The sequence below is a fragment of the Emys orbicularis genome, chromosome 4 (genome assembly GCF_028017835.1).
Source record: "Emys orbicularis isolate rEmyOrb1 chromosome 4, rEmyOrb1.hap1, whole genome shotgun sequence".
Taxonomy (NCBI): Eukaryota; Metazoa; Chordata; order Testudines; family Emydidae; genus Emys; species Emys orbicularis.
This window is the reverse complement of record NC_088686.1, coordinates 141,311,371-141,336,042: the sequence shown is the minus strand read 5'-3', so window position 1 is coordinate 141,336,042 and position 24,672 is coordinate 141,311,371. Positions and strand designations below refer to the sequence as shown.

Below are 24,672 nucleotides of genomic sequence, written 5' to 3'. Positions count from 1 at the left end.
CCACACAGGACTTTGCACCAGTGTAACTGAATCCATTTAAATTAAACTGACGCAATTTTCCCATGTAGACAAGGCCTCAGTCAGGGTCTCTAGGAGCTACTGTGCTAACAATCCAATAGACGTTATGGAGGCAGGGGAAGAAAATGTCATTTGCCTACAACAACATCTGAAAACAAGAGGAGCCACCCAACTCAAGCGACTTGTGCAGGTCATTGTCCTTGATTGGCAGGTGCTGAGAGGTATGCCAAGCCTCAATGGGACAATGCAGTCACAGGGGACACAGGATATCAAGGGCACAGAGGAATGCAGGGCTATTCCACGGAGCCTGCTCCCATTTAAATGTGATTATCCAGGCCATTGTTAACAGCCAGTCCACCTGTCGTGAAAGAGAACGCCTCCCCCCGCCCTTCCCCGCCGCTGACCTTTCCGCGTCACCTCTCCGTCCTGCGCTTTTGATTCTTTTTCCTCACAAAAGGTATGGCAAGCAGGTGCTGCAGCTAAAATAGACAATCCTGCCATGTGACTCGAATTCCCCGGGCTCGCTGACCTTTATTGTCATCCCTGCCAAGGTCCAGGGCAGGCGGGGAAAAGAGGGGAGTGGTGCACAGAATGCAGGCCGGACAGAAAGGGAAGGTCACGCTCAACCAGCAAGTCTGGGGACGGAGCAGGAGGAGAGAAAAACCTCACTTTTGTCAGGGGAACGGGGCCTGCTCCCCAGAAAATTAATGGGGGCCTTTGGATCAGGCCTCAGGGTAAAAGTGGGTCAGTTCAGATACAAGACAGACCCCTGCTCAGAGCTAGACAAAATCAAACCTTACATCTGATGCCTCTTCTTTCTCCCTCCCCTTTGTCCCAGATGCTTTCATGTCCATCGTGCCACGGATGCTACGAATACACAGACATGCACAGCTAGCCTGCCCAGGAGCTTAGCTCTCACCTGCCGCACCGCGACCAAGTCTAAAGAATAAGGTCAGTGTAGGGGTTCCACGCTCCCGGCAAAGTACAGTCTCAGACTCGTCCTTTCTCTCCTGCCCCAGGAGCCCAGGGCACCACCTTCAATCACAGGAAGCAAGCAGGCCTTTTACACTCCACCCAGCTCTCCCTACTCCCACAACTGCCAGGGATTGGGGCAACAGCAAACTCTCCCTTCCAGTACAGCCATATGAACCTCACACTGTCCTGGAAGACTATTGTCTGTCCGGTCTAACCAATCCACAGCTGCAAGGCAGTGAAAAACAGCTGACAGCTAAGCCACTCACAGGAGACAGAACCCAGGTTCTATGGCTCCACAACCCCAGTCTGTCCCACTCAGTGGATGGAGCAACACACCCGCCAGCTGGAAAACACTCAAACCATCTCTACCTCTGCCTCTGCTCTTACATTTCATGTCAAAAAGCAATAGTAGGGTTCAAAAAGGATGGGTCCAGATCTCTGTTGCCTGTACAGTCATTTGCACAAGTGCAAACTGGGAGCTTTCCAATCCAAGTCCTTTGTACTGGTGTAAATTATGGTACAAGGCATAGGGCAAGGGAGAATTCAGCATAGCTCAGATCTGAAATATGCAGGAGAACAAGTGTTTTGGGAGTAGCCCCTAGTTGTGCAAACAGCATAGCACGGACGGTCTGTCACTCCGTATATTAGAGTAAAAAGCCTGCAAACGCATGTCACATTTGTTCAGATTACCAACCAATGGCATGGCATGTTTTACCCCAAGATCTCAAAGCACTTAAACCTAACACCCTCTCTGTGCAGTAGGGAAATATTATACCAATGGGAAACTGAGGCACAGGGGTGTTAAAACACTCCCATAGAAGTATCTTATGCATAGATCGCCAGGACCAGCCATGCATCCGGAAGATACACATGGACAACCACAGCTTGGGCAAGTACACCTCTACCCTGATATAACGCGACCCGCTATAACACGAATTCGGATATAACGCGGTAAAACAGTGCTCGGGGGAGGCGGGGCTGCGCACTCTGGTGGATCAAAGCAAGTTCGATATAACGCGGTTTCACCTATAACGCGGTAAGATTTTTTGGCTCCCAAGGACAGCGTTCTCTCGGGGTAGAGGTGTATCAGCTCCATGCCTCTGGTTACAAAGATACCCACCACTAGTCTTTTCCACCTCTGCTAAATGTGCAGAAATGAACACAGGCTGCCAAAACAAGAACCTCACCAGTTATTTAAAGCTACATAATTACATTAGCAGCCAGCACACCACAACCTGGCCGTTCCTGACACCCCCCCAAACGCTGTGGGTTGCCATAAGTAACAGATCAGATCCTAACATAGTGATTCTTCAGAGGGAGAAGCTTTGTTCATTTCAGAGCTGCTAAAAGGCGCAAGAGACCAAATTAAAAGCATGCACTGAGGGTAACCCACAAACCCCTGCATTGTGCTAATGCGCACTTGTTACTAACAGTCTGGATGGACTCCTCACAGACCACACCAGAGGCTTTAAATAGCAAGCCTACCGAAGCTAGGACAGAGCAATTCAACATGAGACCACGGCGCGGGGAGCACGGTGAGGTGAGGCCTTTGCAGAATGCTATAGCCCAGGGGGGTTGATACACGGAGCAGAAGAAAGGGTGTGAGGGTCTGACAGACACTCATGTGATATAAAATCTATATGAAATATTTACCCCCAACACTTAAAATTGTAAAACAAGACACGGTGACAGGAAAAGCTCAGAACTGAACCCTAATGTAGAGAGAGTCGTTACAATATTCTAGAAAGGTAAGATCTTATTGCTGTCACCTCTTAGTTGGTGACGGGCTCTGGGAGTCAGGACTCCTGGGTTCTGTCCCCAGCTCTGGGAGGAGAGTGTGGTTCAGAGCAGGGCACTGAGCGTCAGGACTCCTGGGTTCTATTTCCTAGCTCTGACAGTGTTATGATCTTGGGGAGGTCACTTAGGGGCTGACTGCTCTGAGATCCCTCTAACTTCAGCGGGATCAGACAGCAGCACCCAGCCCCTCTGCAGGTTGGATGAGTTTCCCCCCTCTGTGGAACAGGGTCAGGCTTAATGCACGTAAAGCGCTTTCAGATGTTCCGATGAAAGGCGCTGTAATGGCAAAATATTATTTGAATTAAAACTGAAGCGCACAGTGCCAGGTGTAAACAGGCCTGCGCTTCACCTCTGGATTTGTTGGGGAGGGGAGGTCACATCATGCTTATGCCACAAGTGCGATGAATTTGGTGGTATCAGACTACGCTCTCATAGACATTTCCCACACGCACGTCACAAGAATTGTCCCTGTTTGTCTCAGTCCAGGGGGAATTCTGCAGCTTCACAGCAGGGGAATGGCTGGCCAAGATTCGGGTGCATTGGCAGGGCAGCAGGCGTCTGGCTGGCCTGGAAGGAGATGCACTGGCAGAGCGGTTGGGGGACTCAGGACTGGACTAGCAGGGTTGGAGCAGATCGGGAATTAGGTACATGGGCAGAGCTGGGTGGGGGAAGTTTGCTTGTGCTATTAGCCCATCACTTTCATGAGCCCCATGCCATAGACCACCAGGGAAGAAGCTTCCTTTTATAGCTGCATTTGCACGGCCAGTTCTCTGACCCCTGGCCTCCCATCTGACTAGAGCCAGGATTTGATCTGGGTTCTGGTTTCTAGCCTGCGACACAGAGGATCATCTGAAAGAAGGAGTGGGGGAAGGAGGGAACATGGGTGGATAAAAATCAATGATTAAAAAAAAAAAAAACACAGATTTTTTTTATTTAAATCGGATTTTTTTGATAAAATGCTTTTTGAGGAAAAAACCTAATTAAAGATCATTTTAATTAAGATACATTATAGCTCAAAGATATCTCATCATGGAATAGGGATTATAAATTCTAATTCTATAGTATGCGACAATATATTCATGTAATGTTTAAGAAAAGTTTTGTAAATGAGTTCCAATAGGTCATGGATTAGGGACCCAAATTTATGGGGCTCCCGGGGCTTCTGTATAGATTATTTAGGTTAATCTTTCTATCTACCCAATGGGACTCAGTGCTTAGTCTAGAAGATACCATCAGAGATGCTTAATTTTGCAGTTCTCAAACTGTGGATTTGTGTCTCCAGAGATAACATGCGTGTTAACAGCAAAAATGTTTTTAAATAAATAAATAAATAAATTATACACAGAGGTGAGAAATAACAGACCTCAACCCTACTGTCCCTCTGCAAATTTGTGTACATGGAGTCAATACCTTACCTCTCTCTAAAAGTGCAAAATTTCAAAAAGTTTAATAAATAGAAGATTGTTGGGGGCGGAATAGATCTGGACCAGTAGAAGTCTGGAGATAAATGTGAGAAGGGAGGGACAGGCAGTAGAAACAAAAGTGAAATTGTTTGAGCGGCATATTCCAGAAGTCTTGAGGTCTTTCTGAGTGTAGTCTTCATTGATTTGAGATCTACCATACCATTCTCTCACTAGAAAGGAAAACCTATAATGGAAGCAGGCCGTAAAAGAGACCCAGTTTGGGAATAAAAACCATTCAAGAAATATATGTTTGCTGATGATGTTTTAAAGAAAGTCACACCAGTGAACTGGTAGAAATCACTTAAGCACTTGGATTCAGAGACTGTTGAAGTGATAATTTCACTTTTAACAGCAGCAGCTTCTTCTGCTGGTGTGGAAAGAATATTTTCTTCTTTTGGACTAATTCATTCCAAATTGAGAAATGGTTTGGGACCTGAAAAAGCAGGAAAGCTTGTTTTTCTTTTCCAGATTATGAACAAACAGGAAAAAGAGGGTGAAGATGACTGAGTTAGCTGCAGAAGCCAATATTTTAAGATTCTCATGTTGACCTGGCAGACATAGTAGATTTAATATTTTTTTTAATATTTCATTTAACTATTTTAGTTAAAAACAATTTTAACAAAAACAAACCTGATTTTAAAAAACTTGAATGTTTAATTAAATTCAAAAATTCATATGCTTGTTTTGTTAAGATATTATATGTTTGCTGTTGAAGAAAAGAATCCAAAATACATAACGTTGTTGTTTTAGTTAAAACAATTTAAATGTCTGTCTGGTGATGTTCCCCTCCTAATACAGCACAGCAAGAAAATCCTCCAAATATTAATGATTAGTGCTGAATTGGAGATAGTTCAGCTCCCAATGACTTCATAAATATCTGCTTCAATTACCTTTGGTAAATGAAATAACCAAACAATCATTCATTTTCTGATATAGCTGTAAAACTAATCTGAAAAGTTTTCAAAATTAATCACGTTAAAAATGTATAGTGTGTACCTTCTAAAAATGAAACCTACATCTATCTCTGAGTTGTGAAGAATATGTATTAAGGTTATAACAACCAACCAGAATGCACTTTTATGTAGAAAACCATGATTAAATCGAGTCTTCCTGACTAGTGATTTAAATCATGATTTAAATCAAATCCATCCTGGAGGGAACATTCGGGCTGCGGAGCTGAGATTACAATCCATCAACCAACGGGGCTGGGGGAAAGCCCAGCTGGTATGAGAAACATCCTGGGCTATCCTTCACCGTGGATCATTGTCAAAGTGAGCTAGACCCTAGCTGGCCAACACCTGCCATTCTGATTCCAGCTCGGACACCGGGGAAATAAAAGCCTGCTGCTCGCCATCATGTCCCACCACTGACCTCTCCACCAGGGAAGCTTTCCCCTCTGCAGTATTAGCTCATTCCCACAGCTCTAATGCTTCTCCACTAGTCAAATCATACCAGATACCAGTGCATCTCATTGGTGTCTTATCTCCCTCTCACCCCAGCTGAGACATGCTTAGATAAGCTCAGAAAAGATTAGATAAGGATGGACAGATAGCCTTGTCTTTTGAAGATTATCTCCTCACTACCAACCCTCTTTCCATAGCCAGGAACCACCCTGGGCTCTGAACCTCAGAGCTCACACGCTAAGCACATTTAGGCCTGGTTGATGGTTGGCATCAAGGGAAAGCACCAAGTGCTGCAGAAAATGGTGCAGCATGTGATGCTTTTCCCCGCAAAACAATGCACAGCCCCATGACCCAATGTGGTGCCAAGGGGCACTGTGCTGCTGGAGAGGCCGACTTTGGGGAGAGAAGCACAAAAGCGCGGTCCGGGCCAGTGAAGTGATATTGAGCACCAGCCTTTCCTTCCTCCTCTTGGTGCAGAATGGTTTGTTTTTATGGCCCTGCTGCTTTGCCGGTCAGTGCATCCATGTACCAGTTTGGAGGATCCAGACTCTTGCAACAAGCTGTCCCCGGAGAGAGGAGGGGGTTGCTTCTGTCATTTCAGCTTAGCTCAGAGCCCCTTGGCCAGCTGTAGGCTGCATGGCATTAGCAATAGACAGTGGCTGATGGCTGCATGGGTCAGCAAAACAGCTTGGCAGATTCCATGTCATTGGGAATAGCACAGCAGGGCAAGCCCACCCCACCCTCACTTGCTTGCGGGACACTCACCCAGGATCTTGCTGATACTGGAGTTGTGCATGTCCGGGAAGGCCTGCAAAATCTTCCGCCTCTCGTCCTTGGCCCACACCATGAAAGCATTCATGGGCCGCTTTATGTGGTTGTTGTTCCTGGACTCGGGGAAGTGTCGTGAGCCTGTTAGGGGCACAGCAAGGAAGAGCCAGTTAAAAGACAGGGAAAGGGAGGACCAAACACAAGATACAAAACGGTGACCAAGGTGATAAGAGTCTCCCCTGCAAGGGGGTTTTCCACATAAGAATAAGGGGCGCTTGATGGCGTAGGGATATGCTGCACTGGATTCTCACCATAGAGACTGAGGCTCAAATCCTTGGGAGCCTCCATTTTTAGCAGCCCAACGGGACAAATCCTGGGCTTGGTTTTCAAAGGCACGAGGAACCGGTTGCTTCCAGGTGGTGGGTTCTCAGACCCTCTGCAAAAATAAATCTCCCGTCTCTAGGACCCTGATTTTGCAAGCTGAGCACTTGCAGCTCCCCTTCACTTTTACTGGAGTTGCAGGTGCTCAGCACTTCTGAAAAGCAGGCCCTGGGTGTCTCCTGTCAGGCACTCAGAAGCTGGGGCATGCAAAGCTAACGGGCGCGTTGGGAAAGTCTGGCCTAAGGGAACTGGCTGGGTCTCAGCTCAGCCCCTAGTCGACGTGTAGCCCCTTTACCGTTAGGAAACGCTTAGCATCCACACCGAGGGGCCTCAGACGCACTGCGGGAGGGGGCCCAGACTAGAACAGCAAAGGGGAGCTGCCTGTCCGGACGGAGGTGCCGCAGCAGAGGTGGAGGTAAGAGCAGCGTGAACAGCCTGTCTGTACTGTGCACGTCTCGTGCCAGGACTTTTAGTCCATCACTTGCATTAGTCAAAGTCAGTCCACGCACAGGCACTCGGCCACCCCACTTGTGGGGCCAGAGACCCTCAAATGCTGGCTTCCCAAGCCATGGCCCATCCCTCAGGCCACCTGCCCGCCCGCTGGCTCTGTTGGACCAATCAAGAGCCAGGATTTGGCTGTAGCTGGCCAGCTGAGGACAAGAGCAGGGACTAGCTCCTGTCTATCATAAGCCCATCAGCAGCAGCTCCCGCACCCGTGGGCGTAGGGGCCATGCTGGCGGCGTTAGGGTGCAGCTCTGCTCCGTTGATTCTCTGTTGGCGTAGAGATCCCATGGTGCAGACCACCCCCAGAATCAAGGAGCCATAACCCGCTCCCTGATGGCCCCCGCCTCAATCTAGCTTTTTCTCATCGACTTTTTGCCACCCTTGTGGATGACACCCAGCTCCATCCACCTCCAGGACATCATTGTCTCCATAGTAACTAACGGGCTTTGACCAAAAGGATCACAAATTGACTTTTTTTTTTAAACGAAGATGAAACCAAGCAAAATAAAGTGGAATTAAGTGAACTATGCCATAGTGCAAGATGCCACGTTTCTACTGCCCCTTCTGAGCCCTCTGGGGGATGGCCCAGCCACAAGTGGTTAGTGTGGCCTTCCCTGGTTGCCTGCCTCCTCTCCTCATAGCTTCCCATGCCCTGGAGCATCACATGTTCACTCTGTATCGACAGCGCCATTTAAATACAGAAAGCGCTAATTTAGCTGTAACATTGAGCGTCCCCATCAGCTGGGGAGAACAGCAGAGCAGGGCTGCAGGAAGTCAACTGAGTGACCACAAATGAAATTCCCACCCATCTCAAATAAGCACTTCCCTTATATTAGGTCTTTGCTATTCTCTTCTGGCTGTTTATTTCAACTCATGTAGCGCAACCCAAAGAGAGACACGGGGCTAGGTAGCCAGGTCAAGAAAGAAGAAGGGGTGGGGGAAGAATGGAAAAGGAAAAAATAAGAGAAGAACAGAAGAAAAGAGAAGAAGGAAAAGTGATGCATTTTCTCCCACTCAGCCCAGCCCCAGGGAATCTCCCCTTCAATGGACGTCCAAAGTGCTTAGCACCTCTCAGGATCAGGCCCAGAGTTGGCTTTGGAGAAAGCCTCACACAGAGAATGTGTCCTTACCATCCATATCGCAGGTTAACATGGACTCGTCCAGTCTGTGCATGCACGTCTCCTCCATCCGCTCCTTCGTGGGTGAGGAATCCAAGCCCATTTGGTCCTGCAGGCCCGTGGAGAGCAGAAGTTACGGCCAGTTACCAACACAAGTCAGGTCACTGGTGGCAGAGTGACCGGCAATGAACCATCCCCCATGGGCTTCCAGCGCTTCCTCGTCTCATGGGCAGGCAATCCAGCTAGCAGCTCTTGGCTGGGTAACTCTGTCAGGCAAGGACTTCAGCCATGTGCACAACACAGGGACGAGTTTCAGACAGGATTGCCTGAGTTCTAGTGTGTGGTAGACAGTCCCTGAGATCCACTCCCCGGGTCTCCAGTATACACCACACTCAGCATCATCTACCTGGGAAGGATGCAATCCATTCCCAACCCCAGTGCCCTTATGGAAAAGGGACCTATATGCAGGGCCGGCTCCAGCATTTCTGCCGCCCCAAGCAAAAAAAAAAAAAAAAAAGCCGCGATCGGCGGTGGCAGTTCAGCGGCAGGTCCTTCGCTCCTAGAGGGAGTGAGGGACCTGCCGCCCCCGAATTGCCGCAGGTGCCGCCCCTCTCCCTTGGCCACCCCAAGCACCTGCTTGTTAAGCTGGTGCCTGGAGCCGGCCCTGCCTATATGGTATAACAGGAGAGACAACCAATAACACTTTGCAGAAACGCCTCGGAACCTCAATAGGGTTTCATAAGGGATGCGGTCCTTTCTCCAGAGGGTGTTTCTCAACCAACCTACAGAATGCTACAGCCTGGAGACAATTCTCCATTCAATTCTATAAGATGGTCTGAAGGAACCTATAGAAAAGGGATTTTCTATTACATTCTATAGGGCTCTTCCTAAGGCCCCCCCTTTATATCCATTCACAGCCTCCCCCTGAGAATCCTTGGTCTCTCTGGCTCCTCTCAGATCTCCCCATTCGATCAGGGACCAGCCCCTCGACACTCCCAGTCCCAGTGTCGCTCACCTTCCGGTAGGGATTATTCAGAGAGCTCTCCGTCGCCCCGCTGTGGCAGTGCAGGAGCTGCCGTGCATCCTGGAGCGCTTTAGTGATGGCGTCCCCCTCTCCCAGAAATCCTGAGGATAAACCACCCAGTGCAGAATATGTCACAGCCAGCACCTTGTCCTTGCATAGGCCCCATACCCCCAAGAAAGAAGGGGTTACTCCCAGCCACAGGAGCCATGCATCTAGCTAAGAGACAGCTAGAGCCTCTAGTTTCTTATTGCTGACACATTCCCTATTAGCATCGAGCAAGGGAAGCAGAGGGTTCAAATCAGAAAGCTTGGTCTCCCACTATTCCATCCGCACCACACAGGAGTCCAGCTACTCCACCCAGGGAGCCCTCCAGCCTTCCCCCCACAGCAATACTTCTTCCCTGTAGGTGGTTTTCTTCTTCCCCTGGGCGGGGAGCACATTTCTTCTTCCAACCTGGATCTCTCTTTGGGTGGGTGGGGTTTGAGAAGGCTGCCTAGGGACCCTTCCATCTCCCAGCACCAGCACAGACTCTCGGTTTCTCCCAAAAAGAGTCGCCCATCTTGCTTTCCCCAGAACCGTCCTGAACATCAGAGCAGGCAAGTCCCTGAACAATGGATCAGCTCCCATGGACTAGGGAGAGATTCTTCATCTCCCTCCTCCCCATGGGGAGAGAACTGCCAGGATCCCACGAGTGTGTTTCCTCTCTAAGCGACACACCCGAACGACAAAGCAGGCTGGGGATGAAGGCAAGGGACGCCCAGCAGAGAGCACGTCTGAGGATACCTACCCAGAGGCAGACTGGGAGGGCTGGACTGAAGGTCTCTCGTGACCCCGTGGTTAGGAGTATGGGATCGGCAGCTGCTCATCTTCAGGCTGGGTGAGCTGGAGGCACTGGAGAGCTCAGAGCTTTTGGGTTTGGCCGTTAGGTTCAGTGGCTGTGAAGACTCCTGGTGGGGGGGGGGGGGGAGAGACAGGGAGAAGGGAAGAGTGAGGCACATCCCTGGGTTACGCTGGGTCCCCAGGAGGACGGCAGATTCGGGACGGTACCTGCATCTGGAGGTGGCCTGAGCCGGCGGGTCTCTTCAGCGTCGGAGGGGGAGGGCTGTGCAGCAGCTGCATGGGGTACTCCACTGCAGAGAGGACAGCGAGAGGGAAGTTGGCGAATGAGGTCACAACAGGTGCTTCGCACGCAGCCTGCTGCCAGAACCAAAGGGCAGGTGGGATCTACTTAGGCCTTGTCTGTGCCTGGAACCGGCCCCGATTTCCAGCCCAGCACAGTGGCACTGCACGAGAGATTTGCACCGGGGGAGCTAACCCCTGCTAGAAACCAGCCTGCCATCGGGGCTAGTTCCAAGTGCAGACCAGGGGCTAGAGACCCATGGTATGGCAAGGATTCAAGTATATTACTATTATTTCTATTACGGTTGCACCTAGAGGTCCCAACTGACCTAGAGATGGGAAGGGCAGCGGCAGAGCGAGTTCCACACTCTGCATGTCACCACCCCGCCAGAGTGGCGCCACAGACCGCCAGCAGCGAGGTGGCCGGACCAGCTAATCCAGCAGCCATTCTGCGCTCAGCTGTCGGCTCACACAGAACCAGGGACTCTGCAGCCAGATTCAATGACAACAGGAAAGCCGGCTCGCATTGCCAGGGCTTTCAGGAGCGGTTTCACTCCCATCCGGATGGCCAGCCAGAGATGGGCCAAGGTGACCTCAGTCAGATCATCAGAAACCTGCCAGGGAAAGCGATTTGCCTCCCCACTGCTGGCCAAAAAAGGTCACAGTTTCTCCCCCCTCCACCCCAATCTCAGCTTTTTAGACAACTTTCCTCGGCTCTCCCTGAGCTTCCAAACCCCGAGATCGCTGCCCAAGGAACGGCAGGAAAGGGAGAATGCCCGGATTATGTAGAGGGTATTTCTGAGGGGAGGCCACGCTCCCACCCACACCTCTCCCCCTTTCTGCTCACCGCTGTCCCTTTCCCTGCCCCGATCCCCGCAATACTGTACCCCCTCTGCCTCCCTTACCTGGTTTGCAAGGGATGGGCTGGATGGGAAGCGCTAGCTGGGAGTCTGGGGTCACGGGGAGAGGCTGGTGGCTGGGAGGAAAGGCTGGAATCATGACATAGGGCATATTGACCTGCTGGAGAGAGAGAGAGACCAAATCACCTTTGCGGAACAGAGCGGCTAGGCCGCGGGGGGCTAATCCCCACTCACAATGGTAAAGGAGTTTCCTGTGCAGGCAAGAGCCAAGGTTGTGGGGTCAAGAGGAAGGGGGGGCGTTAGCCCTTCGAAGGGGGACCAGAGTATGGACTGCGCAAGGGGGCGGGGCTGGAAAGCTCCCCCTTACCTGGATCTGTTGCTGCAGCAGGTTAATCTTGTGCTGCTGCTGAATGAGCTGCTGCTGCTGCTTGGCAATCTGTCAGAGGGGGAAACAGCAATGATACGGTGGCTGGAAAACGCCGGCTAACCGAGCCTTCCAAGGGCCATTAGCCTGGCTTGCCTCCGAGGGGCTACGGGAGGGGCGCAAAGCACCGAGCTCTAGCAAAACAAGCCACAAACACAACTGGTCTGCGGAGACGCCAAAGACACAAGGGCAATGGAGGGCTCGGCGTCTCTGACGGGCGGGTTCACGGGACTGGCAGCATCCCACCGGTTAGAATGTATCCCCCATCCCCTCTGTGTGTGATCCACAGAAGTGGGGGAAAGCTACAGCTGCCGGCAAGGGGCCTGCGTCCATTTAACTCAAGGCGTAATGGTGCTGCACCAGTGCAACCGGCTGTGTGGATGCTCTAGTTTGGGTAGCTTAAGTCGAGCAGGTTTAAACTAAGCTAAAACGCACTGCTCTTTAACTGCACTGAGAGGGTCCACACAGGTCTTCGCACCGGTTTAACTCAATTGGGGTACGTCAGGGTGTAGACAAGGCCTTGGGCCTTTAGCTCAAGCTGTAGTACCTCAGGTTTAGAGCTGAAGGAACCAGTGATGACCAAGATGATGGTCAGGATCCTTCCACAGTGAAAGAGAAACACCCCAGCAAGCTCTCCCGTCCTGACTGATAGACGCACCCTGCCTCGCTACCCCAGAAGCCCTGTATCACCTGAACAAGGCAACCATCAGCCAAATCCAGGAGCAAGCTGTTTGGTACCTAGGGGTAGCCTCAAAAATTATCCCCTACCTTCCACCTGAGAAGAGTCCCTGGGCCAAGATGATCCCAGCTTGAAAGGACAGAATTATGGTAATATTTTTTTTTAAATCATGAGAAAACATAAAAAGGAGCCTTCAGCCATTTAAAAGCTACATTTGAACTTCCCTCTGGAGGAAATAGTATCAAAAGAGAGACAACAGCTGGGATAAAGGAAGGATTATTCACCCCATTTACAGATTGGGAAACTGAGGCACGGAGAGATGCAGTGACCCACGCAAGGTCATGCAGGGAGTCTGTGGCAGCGCCAGGAATTGAAGCCAAATCTCCTGAGTCCCAGCCCAGTGACTTACTCACAAAACCGTCCTTCCTGGCACATGTCCCAAGTTTCCACCTGAAATTAGCTTTTATCTAATTTCATAAAACATGAAACACTGCAGCTTCATGCCCTGGAATGGATCAAGCGCCGCAGCCCTGGTACTAACTGTTGCACTAGCCCCTGGGTGCTTCATTTAGCCTTAATTCGGAAAAAGTCAAAACATTTCCTCATTTTGTAAACTTTATATTTTATTCCCTGCTCGGTCCTCGTGCTCCACCCGGTTCTGAGGTGCGGCTCAAGTGGAGCCAAGACGGTGGGCAGCCCTACCAATGTGTGCTCGCTGGGCTGCCTGCCCTGGTTCTGAAACTCACCCCTAGGGATGGGAGACAGGGCAGGGGAAACAGATACCCCAGAGCACTGGCCGAATACCTGCTCCTGCTGCTGCCGAGCCAGCTCCATCTGCTGCTGCTGCTTCTCAAACAGCATGGCTGCCATGTTCTTCTGCTCCGAATGGGCCGTCAGAAGCTGGTCCCGCAAGGTGGAGAGCTGGTTGATCATGACAAGCAACTGCAGCTCCTTCTCCGCTAAGCTCTCCTGGGTTCCTGGGCCAAGCAAGTAACCAAACAGCAGAGGGTGGGTAAACAAGGGTTGGCGGCTTAATAGATGATACCCCAATTATTCTACAAGGCTTAGGGTACGTCTACACTGGTGTCAGAGGTGTGACATCAGCACATGTAGACATACTTGAGCTAGCTGTGAACTGGCTACCTTGGGTACCTGGGGCAGCACCAGACGTACAGTCCCATCCAGGACCCTGGGTATGTACTTGAGTGGCTAGCCCATGCTGTCACGGCTTCACTGCTATTGTTAATCAAAGCTAGCTGGGGTCAATACATGCTGCAGTCACACCTCGGACTGCAGCACAGACATACCCTTAAAGCAGCGGTTCTCAAACTGTGGGTCGGGACTCCAAAGTGGGTCGCGACCCTGTTTTAATGGGGTTGCCAGGGCTGGCATTAGACTTGCTGGGGCCAGGGCTAAAGCCTGGAGCCAAAGCCCAAGCCCCACCACCCAGGGCTGAAACTTGAGTGCTTCAGCCTTGGGTTGCGGGGCTCAAGTTACAGGCCCCCTGCCTGGGGCTAAAGCCTTGCTATTTGGTTCCCCCCCCGCCCCCCGCACCCTCATCAGGGCAGCAGGCTCGGGCTTTGGCCCCCCTCTCCTGGGGTCATGTAATTTTTGTTGTCAGAAGGGGATCGCAGTGCAATGAAGTTTGAGAACCCCTGCCTTACAGCAAGCAGAAAGCTTAGCTGGAACTTGGACACAAATTCTCTAGATACTTTATTGGCGGGGTTGCTTTGTATTTCATCCCTTTAGCATACGCTCCAGAGACTCACATAGTCGAGTTCTGACCAGATGAATATTCACTAGGACTGGTCAGATCTTTTCTCCAAAATTCCAATGAAAATCGTTACTGACATTTCCAATTTTGAGCAAAACCAAAAACGGGGGAGGGAGGATGTATGCAAAACTCACCCCCCATTCACACCCCCTTTTCATACACACAAGACAAAGGAGAAAAAGGGCAGGGGGCAGATGGAAAGGTAAGGGCACAGGAGGGGATGGTAGTTACTCTACTGCTCACCTTTCACCTCTTTGGATTCCATGGTGTTTCTACCCAGAAGCCTTTCTTTCCAGTCACTGGAGAGTAACTTCTCAATGGTTGGCATAACTGTCACCATAGGAGTGTACAAGGTGAGGCCAGAGAGATTGGAGAGAGACAGAAAGAGAGAAGTAGGAGAAACAATTTTAGTCATGGCCACTGATTGTCATCACTGTCTATGAGTAGGGCCCTACCAAATTCACAGACCATGAAATCTGGTGTCTTCCATGAAATCTTATCTTTTATGTTATTTTTATCCTACAATACAGATTTCACAGGGGAGACCAGCATTTCTCAAATTGGGGGTCACAACCCAAAAGGGGGTTGCGGGAGGGGGGTGTCACAAGGTTATTTTAGGGGGGAGGGGTCGCAGTATTGCCACCCTTACTTCTGTGCTGCCTTCAGAGCTGGGTGGCCAGAGAGCGGTGGCTACTGGCCAGGTGCCCAGATCTAAAGGCATCGCCCTGCCAGCATCAGCACAGAAGTAAGGGTAGCAATACCACAACCCCCCTACAATAAACTTGTGACACCCCCCCCCCTTTTGTGTCAGGATCCCTACAGTTACAACACCATGACATTTCAGATTTAAATAGCTGAAATCATGAAATTTACGATTTTGTAAATCCTATGACCATGACGTTGAGCAAAATGGACTGTGCATTTGATAGGGCCCTATCTATGAGGCTACATTGCTTATCACCAGTTCAGGATCTTGTTCAAAGTACGTTTATTTGTATATCTGTAGATCAGGGGGATTTCAATGGAGATGGATGTTCAGAAACCCTTCTTACCCTCTTTCAAGTTTCTGTTGAAATCTAACTTTTCCTGGCTGCTGACAGCAGGCTCAAACGCAGACCTCCTGGAATCTAACGCATTGCTCACAGGAGACCGGGATTCCTGCAATGTACAAAAAGTGACTCTCAGTTTCCCACCTATCACCACAAACCTCCAAAGGGGGAAGATTCACAGGTTCTAAGGACAGATTGGACCACTGCGAACGTCTAATCTCCTATGTAACACAGGCCAGAGAACCACATGCAGTAGCTCCTGTGATGCGGTGAAGCAGGGAGGAGAGAAAATACACTGAAGGGTATAAAATACCATCCCGAGCTCTGCTCTCCAAGAAATATCCCTGCACACTCCTGACATAGACCCTCTCAGAGGATCTCAAAGCACTTTACAAAGAAGCAGCTTCACAACCTTTCTAAAAGGCAGGCTACTCACAGATGGAGAAACCATGGGAGAGGTTGAGTACCTTACCCAGTCTCTAGGGAAGGGCCTGAGGCAATGTAAGGCCTCCTATTGTCCTTAATGGACTATTGAACAGGTCCTGGGAGAGTAGGAGAGGTAGGAACAGAGCCTAGGAGTGCTGGCTGGCATTTCCAAGGAGAAGTCAATGGGAATTGGGTGCCTAACTTCTCTGGGCTCCTTTGAAAAGCGCAGCCTGCCTCTGAGCTCTGACCACTAGGCAGCACTTCTCAACTGGAGACTCCTTACTCCTGACCGACGCCAGCCCCTTGAGCCTCTAATGCACTGAAGGCGACTTATTTTTTTTCATGCTGCAAACGCTTGTTTGCAATAGTTTTCAATTATTTATTTAGACTGCTATGCCTCTCTGCAAATGCGACCACCTCCGGGAAGGCAGGAATGGAAAGCAGCAGGGTCTGAGGCTATGCAAGCGGGAGTGGCTCAGCGGGGGAAAACCCAAGAGCAATTATAAAGGGAAAATGAAAGCATAGCTACAGGTTTCCCCAGAGGAACCGGAGCAGCTTCTAAGGCAGCACATCTGTGTGCTGCTACAGCGGGGCTGCTGGCTCTGTTCTGAAGGCCGTTGTTCAAATCCCAAGACGGACTCGATAATATCAGCAATGGACAGAAAGCCTGGGGGAGCCTCAAATTTCAGCTTTATTTCCTATCAATGAGGAGTAAATGCAGGCAGTGGACAGGATAACAACCATTTTCTCTTGCCTACCGACTACATTGCTGCATGGCCCAGGGGTCTACGTTGGAATGTGGCATTACCCTCTCAAGTTTAGGAGAACAAGTTGGCTTCTGTCTCCACCTACTGGCAGGAAAGGGTAAACCTCATAGTGCCGGACAGTGCAGAAAGGTGGGAAGAAAGATGGTTTAGTGGTTAGGGTGCTAGCCAGTAATTCAGGAGGCAGTCACACCTCTGACATACCCTTAATATGCTTGAAGACTTGGTAGGCCAAAGGAGCTTGGTTACCAGAGTGATGAGTGCATTAGAGATTCCTGGGTTAGACAGAAGAATTAAATAGACAGACCTGGGGTCAGCAGGTGCAACTGCATTCAAGGCACAGACTTATACCACATGGAATCCCATTGACTTCATAAATCAGCACCGAATTTGGCTCTATGGAACTGCACCTGCTTACAACAGGCTGGGATTGGGCCCTGTGAGTTGGGTGGGAAGTGGGAGACCCCAAGCCTGTAGGCAATGAGGAGAGAAGGGACCCAGGAGACTTAGGCCCACCTGTGGAAGAGTCCGGGGGTCAGCACACTCTCTCAGCGACAGCGGCACTCCATGCAAATCGCTGGAGTGGGGATCGGAGCCAGTGGGTGCTCCCTGGGGGGACTCATGGCAGCTATCTGTCTTCTCTTCCGTCTTGATGGTGCAGTTCACCATGTTCCCGGCTCCATCGAGTTCCAGGTGGGGAGAAACAGGGCTCCTCATGGACATCCTAGGGGAGGAGAGAGAGGTCAACATGGTGACAGGGTCAGAGTGGTTGTGCTGGCCATACAGCAACGGTACCCAAGTTCTGGACGCAGAACTGCTAGGAGCATGTTTCAAGAGGGAACCGCCCAGGAATAAATCAATCCGTGCCCCCTTCCTCCCAGCCTGTACATTCCAAGAGCTTGGGTCTCTGCACTGTTTAAATGCACGTTCAGCACTGTTGGCAGGAAGCTTGTCCCCACAGAGGGACATCTATGTAACTGTGTAACAGCTATTACTCCTTCCCTCTGGCTCCTAACAGACTACACTGCAGCACCCTTTTGCTCCCAATTCCTCCAACAGCCCTGCAGCACAGTCATCCGCCTGGAGCAAGCACGGGAACCCACTGGTTTCACTCTGTCTGGCTGGTTTGTGGTGCCACCAGGAGCGGGACAATGGTCTTGAGTTTTGCTGCCGTTTGCAAACCCCATTGTTTGTAGTTTCCTCAATGTTCCCTGCTGTGGGTACTGGCTCCAGAGACCAGAAGCTCCCAGGAGAACAAACCCAACCCCCATCCTGTGTGTGATGCCATGCGGTGATGTTGGTCTAGTAAAAACCAAAACACACAGAGTCATGGGATTTGGGGCCAAAACAAGCGCGTGAACTCCTGAAGAAACGACTGTACTTTGCATTTACCTAGCCGCTTTCTGGAAAGGATCCGGCACCACTTTATGAAGTCTCACAACCCGCCAGAGCACGAGTGAGAAGAACAGCGGTACCCATTGCATAGATGAGCAATCTGAGGTGCAACAAGTCATCGACAAAGCTGAAAACAGAGCCCGGGAGCTCTGGCTCCTATTCAGTATGGGTCAGAGGACAGGATACAAGGAGTCAGGAGACCCGGGCTCTGCACCCAAGCTCTACCACTGAGCTGCCCACAGTTATATAGAGAGTCGCTTTTCCCCCAGCTGTACATGAGAATGCTTCAACATGCTCTACAAAGATTCACTCATTATCTTCCACACGTACACCCCCAGGAAGTAGGCAAGTGTTCTTATCCCCACGTTCCAGATGAGGCTTGGACAGGTCAAGGGCCTGACTTTTCAAAAGGTGCTGGGTGCCCACAACTCCAGCGGAAGTCACGGGAGCTGCAGGGACTCAGCTCCTTTGAAGAACTGGGCCCAAGGTGACATGCCTAAGGATATGTTAAACCTGCAGGAGACCTGAGGAGCTCCTGGCTCCTGGTCTTGTGGCCAGACCAGCCTGTACATCTACAGAAAGGGCTCCCAACTACCAGACAGCAGCACCAAGAAAAGTCCCCAAAACACCAAAAGTCAGACATGTTTCCTGTTGAAAAGAGAAGGTAAAATACCAGTCCTACTCAAGTCAATGGCAAAGTTCCCATTGACTTCAACAAGGCCAGGATTTCAACCAGATTAATTAGAAAAAGCTTCTTTTACCACAAGAGTCTCTCTCCCTCTCTCTTGGAAGTCCCCAGACCAGGGTCCCTTGAACCCAGTCTCCTGTCTTTGCCACTAGCCAGTGCCAGCTGCTTCAGAGTAAGGTTTAAGAGCAGCCCGCCCAAAAGGAAGTTTTTTCCTAACTTCCATCAGCTGAAGTTTAGCTGGAGCCAGGCTAACCCCCACCCTTCATCCAAGTTTACTATAAAAGGTCAGATTCTCCAGAGGAACACTTGGCAAGCAGAACGCCAGGAGAGCCCTCTGCAGGTGCTCTGCTTAGGGGGTCAGGAAGCAGAAATAACCACAAAATATTACAAGGGATTTAAAAAAAAAATCCCATTTGCGCTGCAGCAGCTGCTTGTGGTGCCACAGGCCACAGAGTCAATGCTTCCAGGTGAATATACGACCATCTAGGATATCACCACTGCTGGTCTCATAAGCCAGGTATGAACCCAGTGCTCACTCGTTCTACCGAGGCAGAGTCCCAGAAAGGATTAGACACGTTTGTGGGGAAAGAGATCATCTACAACTGCTCTAGCAGGGATTTGTCTTATAAGGGCCACCAACCCTGATGCCCCAGAGCATGAATTGGTCAGCAGCAGGGGACCAGGAAAAAAATTACCCCTTCCCTCACCTCTCCCTCCAGAGGGAAATAATGAAAATATTGGGGCATTAAGGAGGGGATTTACACTCTCCCTGAAATATCCGACATAGGCCACTGTTGGGGACGGGATCCCAGGCTAGACAGATCACTGGGTCTTCTGCCACGGCAGGAGGAGGAATACTGGACTAAATGGACCATTAAGGTCTGTTGCTGCATGGCAGGTGGAGAGATACCAGAGTAGACAGACCATTGGGTCTGTTGTGGTGTGGCGGGTGCAGGGATACCAGACCAGACAGACCATTGGGTCTGTTGTGGCGCGGCAGGCGGAGGGATACCAGACCAGACAGACCGTTGGGTCTGTTGTGGTGCGGCAGGCGGAGGGATACCAGACCAGACGGATGGTTGGGTCTGTTGTGGCGCGGCAGGCGGAGGGATACCAGACCAGACGGATCATTGGGTCTGTTGTGGCGCAGCAGGCGGAAGGATACCAGACCAGACAGACCATTGGGTCTGTTGTGGTGCGGCAGGCGGAGGGATACCAGACCAGACGGATCATTGGGTCTGTTGTGGCGCAGCAGGCGGAAGGATACCAGACTAGACGGATTGTTGGGTCTGTTGTGGCACGGCAGGCGGAGGGATAGCAGACCAGACAGACCATTGGGTCTGTTGTGGCGCGGCAGGCGGAGGGATACCAGACCAGACGGATCGCTGGGTCTGTTGTGGCGCGGCAGGCGGAAGGATACCAGACCAGACAGACCATTGGGTCTGTTGTGGCACGGCAGGCGGAGGGATACCGGACCAGACGGACGGTTGGGTCTGTTGTGGCGTGGCAGGCGGAGGGATACCAGACCAGACGGACGGTTGGGTCTGTTGTGGCGCGGCAGGCGGAGGGATACCAGACCAGACGGATCATTGGGTCTGTTGTGACGCGTCAGGCGGAGGGATACCAGACCAGACAGACTGTTGGGTCTGTTGTGGCGCGGCAGGCAGCAGGACACTGGGCTGGACAAACGGCTAGTTATGCTCTGAAGTGGCAATGCTTACGTTCTAAAACATGACTTGATGGAGACCCCCAAAGACCCCATAGAAAGAACACGCACCTGGAATGATGCTGCACACTCCAGGCCATTTCAAGCCAAAGGAGGAGGGGAGTGGGGCCAGAGCAGCGGCTGCGCCGAGGCTCTGGGAGCTCTGGAAAAGCGCAGGGCAGCAATTACATAACAAACAAAGCCCAGCTCAAGCTGTGAATTAATCAAACCGCTGAAAATAAAACCTTCCTCTCAGGAACTTCAAACAAAAGAAACGAAAACAACAAGGCCGGCTGGGTAATGAAAAGCCAGTGCTCTGAATAGGGGACAAAAGGAAGTGGAACAATAGGGTGTTGGACAAAAGCAATAAAGTAAAGGGAAGTGTGACAGCTCAACAATGGGGCACTGTGCGCGCCAGAGTTTCTGATCTTAGCAGGGCTTTTTTATCTCAGTTCCCTGCCCTTCTCTGAACAAATCATTGCGCTTTCCAGGCTATTGGGTTTCCTTTTGGCTTGTACAGTAACTCCAGTCGGAGACCTACGTCTTTTAATTCTCATCCCTAGCACAGTCCTGCTTCTCTCTGGCCCCACAGCTCTCCTACCCTATCCCATCCCCAGAGACTGAACAGACTCATCCCCCGTGTGTTGGAGAGGAAGGTCCTGAGAGACTGATCAGGAGACTGATCAAGTGCCCCACACAAGGACCCGTGATAAAACACATCAATTGCATTCGCTAGACTTCAGCCATGGCAAAAATGAATGTGTCTGAGGACAGCTCAACGGAGGAGGATTTTAGCCTTTGGTAAGCCCCATCTAGACCATCCTTGATGAGGGAGGGTCTCTACCTGTCTGAGCCACTTTGGATCATGTTCACAGGTGTTGGCTTACACAGGTCAGGTAATCTCTAGACTCCTCATGACCACACCATCTCTTTGCTCTTAGCCTTCCCCAAGTTAGCTACGTTGACTTGCCTGCAACTGACTAGGATGGAGTCTTTCAGGTTAGACTTGCTCATCGGTGGCCATTAAAGATCCCATGGCATTTTCTGAGAGAGTAGGGATTGGCCCCAGTGTTCCAGGTGAAAATTCTCCCCACCTCCCAGTGGTGCAGCACAATGGGCATCTGTTGGTTTCTACCCCAGAAGGGGCTTCATTCCAACTGAGCTGTCACTCTGTGACACTCTGGAGTCCTTGAGGAGAAAGGTACAATTTAAATGCACATTATTAGTTAGCTCCTTTCTTCTTCGGCTCTCAGAGCAGGTCAATTAAGCCTCAAATCCTCTGTCCACCTCCCACGCTGTGGTTATTATTAGTCCTGTTTTACAGATAGGAAAACAAAGGCAGAGGAGTGTGGGCATTTAAGCAACTTGCCCAAGTTCACACAGCAAGGGTGAGGGAATAAAAGCCAGGAGTCCAACTCGCCATCCCTACTCTAACCACTAGACACCCTAACCGCTCCCTGCCTCTGAGAGCATTCCAGGGATGGTAAAGGAATCCAAACTCTGGGGTTTCCTTGCTTTCTGCTCATGCATGGTCAATGCACTGGTCCAGTCAGGTTACCTTACATCGGCACTAAGTGCCAAGCCAGTATCTCCTAGCATGGGGCAAGCGAGTGTTTCAGTGAGAACTCGAGGCCCCCGTCCATCCATCAGAGGGTATTTAGTGCGGTGCATGACCTGCTTCTTTAGGCTTTTAGCTAGAGAAAGAAACTCGGATGACAACATCCTGAAGGCCGCACAGGAAAAAACGATATTCTTTGAGACTAATGACCCCCGCTGAGTCTCTGGCGGATCTACACCACACGGGCACACTCAGCACTGATGGAAGCCTGTGACTCAATCACGTTCCCTGTAGTGCTTCTTGGGTTCACTTGCAGCTAAACCGCAAGCCACCCATTGCACGGGAGGATGGACGGGTCTTTGGTTAAGGGGCCAAGCTGGGACTCGGGAGAGCTGGGTTCCATGCCCTGTGCCCTTGGGCAAGTCACGTAGTCTCCTTGTGCCTCAGTTCCCCAGCAGGAGCATGGGTGGGTATAATAGCCCGGGGGGATGAGGATAAATACTCCAAAGACTGAGATTCCTGGATAATGGAGGCCATTTGCACCTTAGACTGATAGAAGTGGAAACTTTCCCAAGCCTGGAGAAGTTCCCGAGGGGGCCCCCTAGGCTCAGGCAGGAGCTGCACTGGCAGTGGATGCTTGCTTTGCCAGGGCCCATGATGCCGCAGTCCGGCTGAGAAAGAGATTCCACCCCCAGGGCTGTCAATCCAGCATCGATCCCCCCACCCCCACAAGATTCTCCTGTGCACACACACACACACACAGACTACAATTCATTTTCAGAAGCCCTTAACTAACCTACAAAGGTCAGCCTGAGAGAACTGGGATGGGATCATCTAGGCGACCTGCCCTGCGGATTCACAAGAGATCAGGAATGGAAATTAACTGAGCAAGGGGGAAAAAAAATATTCATGGTCTCATTCTAGCTCTTATTACTGCAAAAAACAAAAAAAAAACCCAGCAACCCTGCTCCATGCACAACCCCATTGTGCAGAGGAGAGGGGAGATAAAGACTAGCCTGTTCTTGTCACAGGTCTCTCTCCTTCTCACTGGTATGTAGCCCTGTAAGAGGGCTGCCTTGTCGCCTGGACAATGGGGGAACCAGGAACAATCGGTTTGTGGCGCAGTGAAAATGTATTCATTTTTAAAGAGCACACAAAAGGAAAGTTCCATTCCGCCAGCAGGTCAGATTTCCATTGTACTTAACCTTTCGGAGCCACTGGAAGTTTACTCTTAAAATGGGCTTGTTACTTTGATAAGTGTCTGTTTGAAAAGGGCCTCATTGTATTTTTATTATACAGTTTGCCGAACAGGAAAAAAAAAATAAAGAGAAAAGAAACCCAGTTATCTTGTTACAGGGCTTGTTCCACTAACAGGCCTCTTCTAACAGTCTCAGCTACTCTGCTCAAGAGGCTCTTCTGTTCAGCAGACAATGGGAACAGGAACAATTGGCTTGGCACATGGAAAATGTCTTCATGTAACAGATCTTCTCCTTTAATGATTCCTCTTTTGTGGTGGGGAGGGGAGTGAACTTAGTATCAGGGAAAGATGCCAGTCTGAAAGGCTGAAGTCTTCCACTCCCAATGGCAGGTCCAGAACCATGGCTTTTTTGGTGCTTGGCCTAGGAGGAATGACCTCTGATGGGTAGAGGAGAGTTTGGTCTACAGGGCCTGTAGTTCTTGGATACCCTGCCGAGAATCCTAACAAGAGCTGTTCCAAGGCTGAGTTTGTTTGGGTGATGTGGACACTTAATCATAGAATATCAGGTTTGGAAGGGACCTCAGGAGATCATCTAGTCCAACCCCCCGCTCAAAGCAGGACCAATCCCCAGACAGATTTTTACCCCATTTCCCTAAAAGGCCCCCTCAAGGATTGAACTCACAGCCCAATGCTCAAACCACTGAGCTATCCCTCCCTCCCTTATCCACTAGCAATGTATGGGGCCAGATCCTTCACTGGTATAAGCAGGCTGCCTCATTGCAGGGAGGAGGCCTAGGCGAGGAGTGTGCAGCTAAACCCCTCCTTAGCATGGTGAGGATCATACTTAATCCCATGTCAGCTCAGACACGCGGCTGGGCCTTGTGACTCACCCCTGCTCCGTGCAGAGGGCTAGAGCGGGTGCTTCACATCAGCTCATGCAGCCCTCACTTGCACGGCAGCGCCATGCCCTCCTAGAGATGATCTCAGCAACCCCGTGGTGGGAGAGCTTTGGGAGACACCCCCAACGACTGCCTGTCTCCAATGGCTCGCTGCGTCGACTCCCTAGGGAATTTCTCCCCTTCAGGCCCGTATGCTCGTTGACGTCAGTGGAGTAGGCTGAGGAGCTGGCTCCATACGATCAAGGACTGAAAGATCTTGGGATGGTGATAAAATTTCCCAACAGTAGCTGTGCGGTTTTTCTTTCTGAATTATTATTTCTATATGGCACATCCTGCAATTCTCCCCCTGGGTTGTGCCACCCTTCCTGGCTAAAACTTGATCCTATCTCTCCTGTTTATTCTGTAACAGGATGGCTCAAAATGCCAGGGCAGACTCGTTAACAATATCCACCCCTGGACTAGCACCACATGAACTTTTGGAGGCCTTGTATTCAGGGAGTAGCAAACTTCACTGGGACCAGGGCCTTCACCAAAGCTACTCTGTGGCCATATATGGAGTTTCTCTCTGTAGTTACTGGTCAGCAAATGTTCACTTGCTTGCATTAAGACCGGCTTGGCTCAGCTACACAGGACGGGGCCTCACACAGACCTGGTTAGAAGTAGGCCCAGGATGTTCTTGTTCC

At 50.7% G+C, this 24,672-nt stretch overlaps 1 protein-coding gene across 1 annotated transcript in view; it reads right to left on the bottom strand.

The window, feature by feature from the left end:
* SOX13 (SRY-box transcription factor 13) overlaps positions 1 to 24,672 on the bottom strand; it is a 40,846-nt gene that overhangs the window by 2,845 nt on the left and 13,329 nt on the right. The window contains exons 2-12 of the mRNA XM_065403870.1: positions 17,063 to 17,270; positions 15,360 to 15,465; positions 14,551 to 14,637; positions 13,338 to 13,510; positions 11,798 to 11,866; positions 11,476 to 11,590; positions 10,499 to 10,581; positions 10,239 to 10,398; positions 9,443 to 9,552; positions 8,440 to 8,536; positions 6,422 to 6,565 (exon numbers count right to left, since the gene is read on the bottom strand). Coding sequence (XP_065259942.1) covers positions 6,422 to 6,565; positions 8,440 to 8,536; positions 9,443 to 9,552; positions 10,239 to 10,398; positions 10,499 to 10,581; positions 11,476 to 11,590; positions 11,798 to 11,866; positions 13,338 to 13,510; positions 14,551 to 14,637; positions 15,360 to 15,465; positions 17,063 to 17,269 — 1,351 coding nt within the window. The 5' untranslated portion in view covers position 17,270. The remainder of the gene's footprint in view (positions 1 to 6,421; positions 6,566 to 8,439; positions 8,537 to 9,442; positions 9,553 to 10,238; positions 10,399 to 10,498; positions 10,582 to 11,475; positions 11,591 to 11,797; positions 11,867 to 13,337; positions 13,511 to 14,550; positions 14,638 to 15,359; positions 15,466 to 17,062; positions 17,271 to 24,672) is intronic.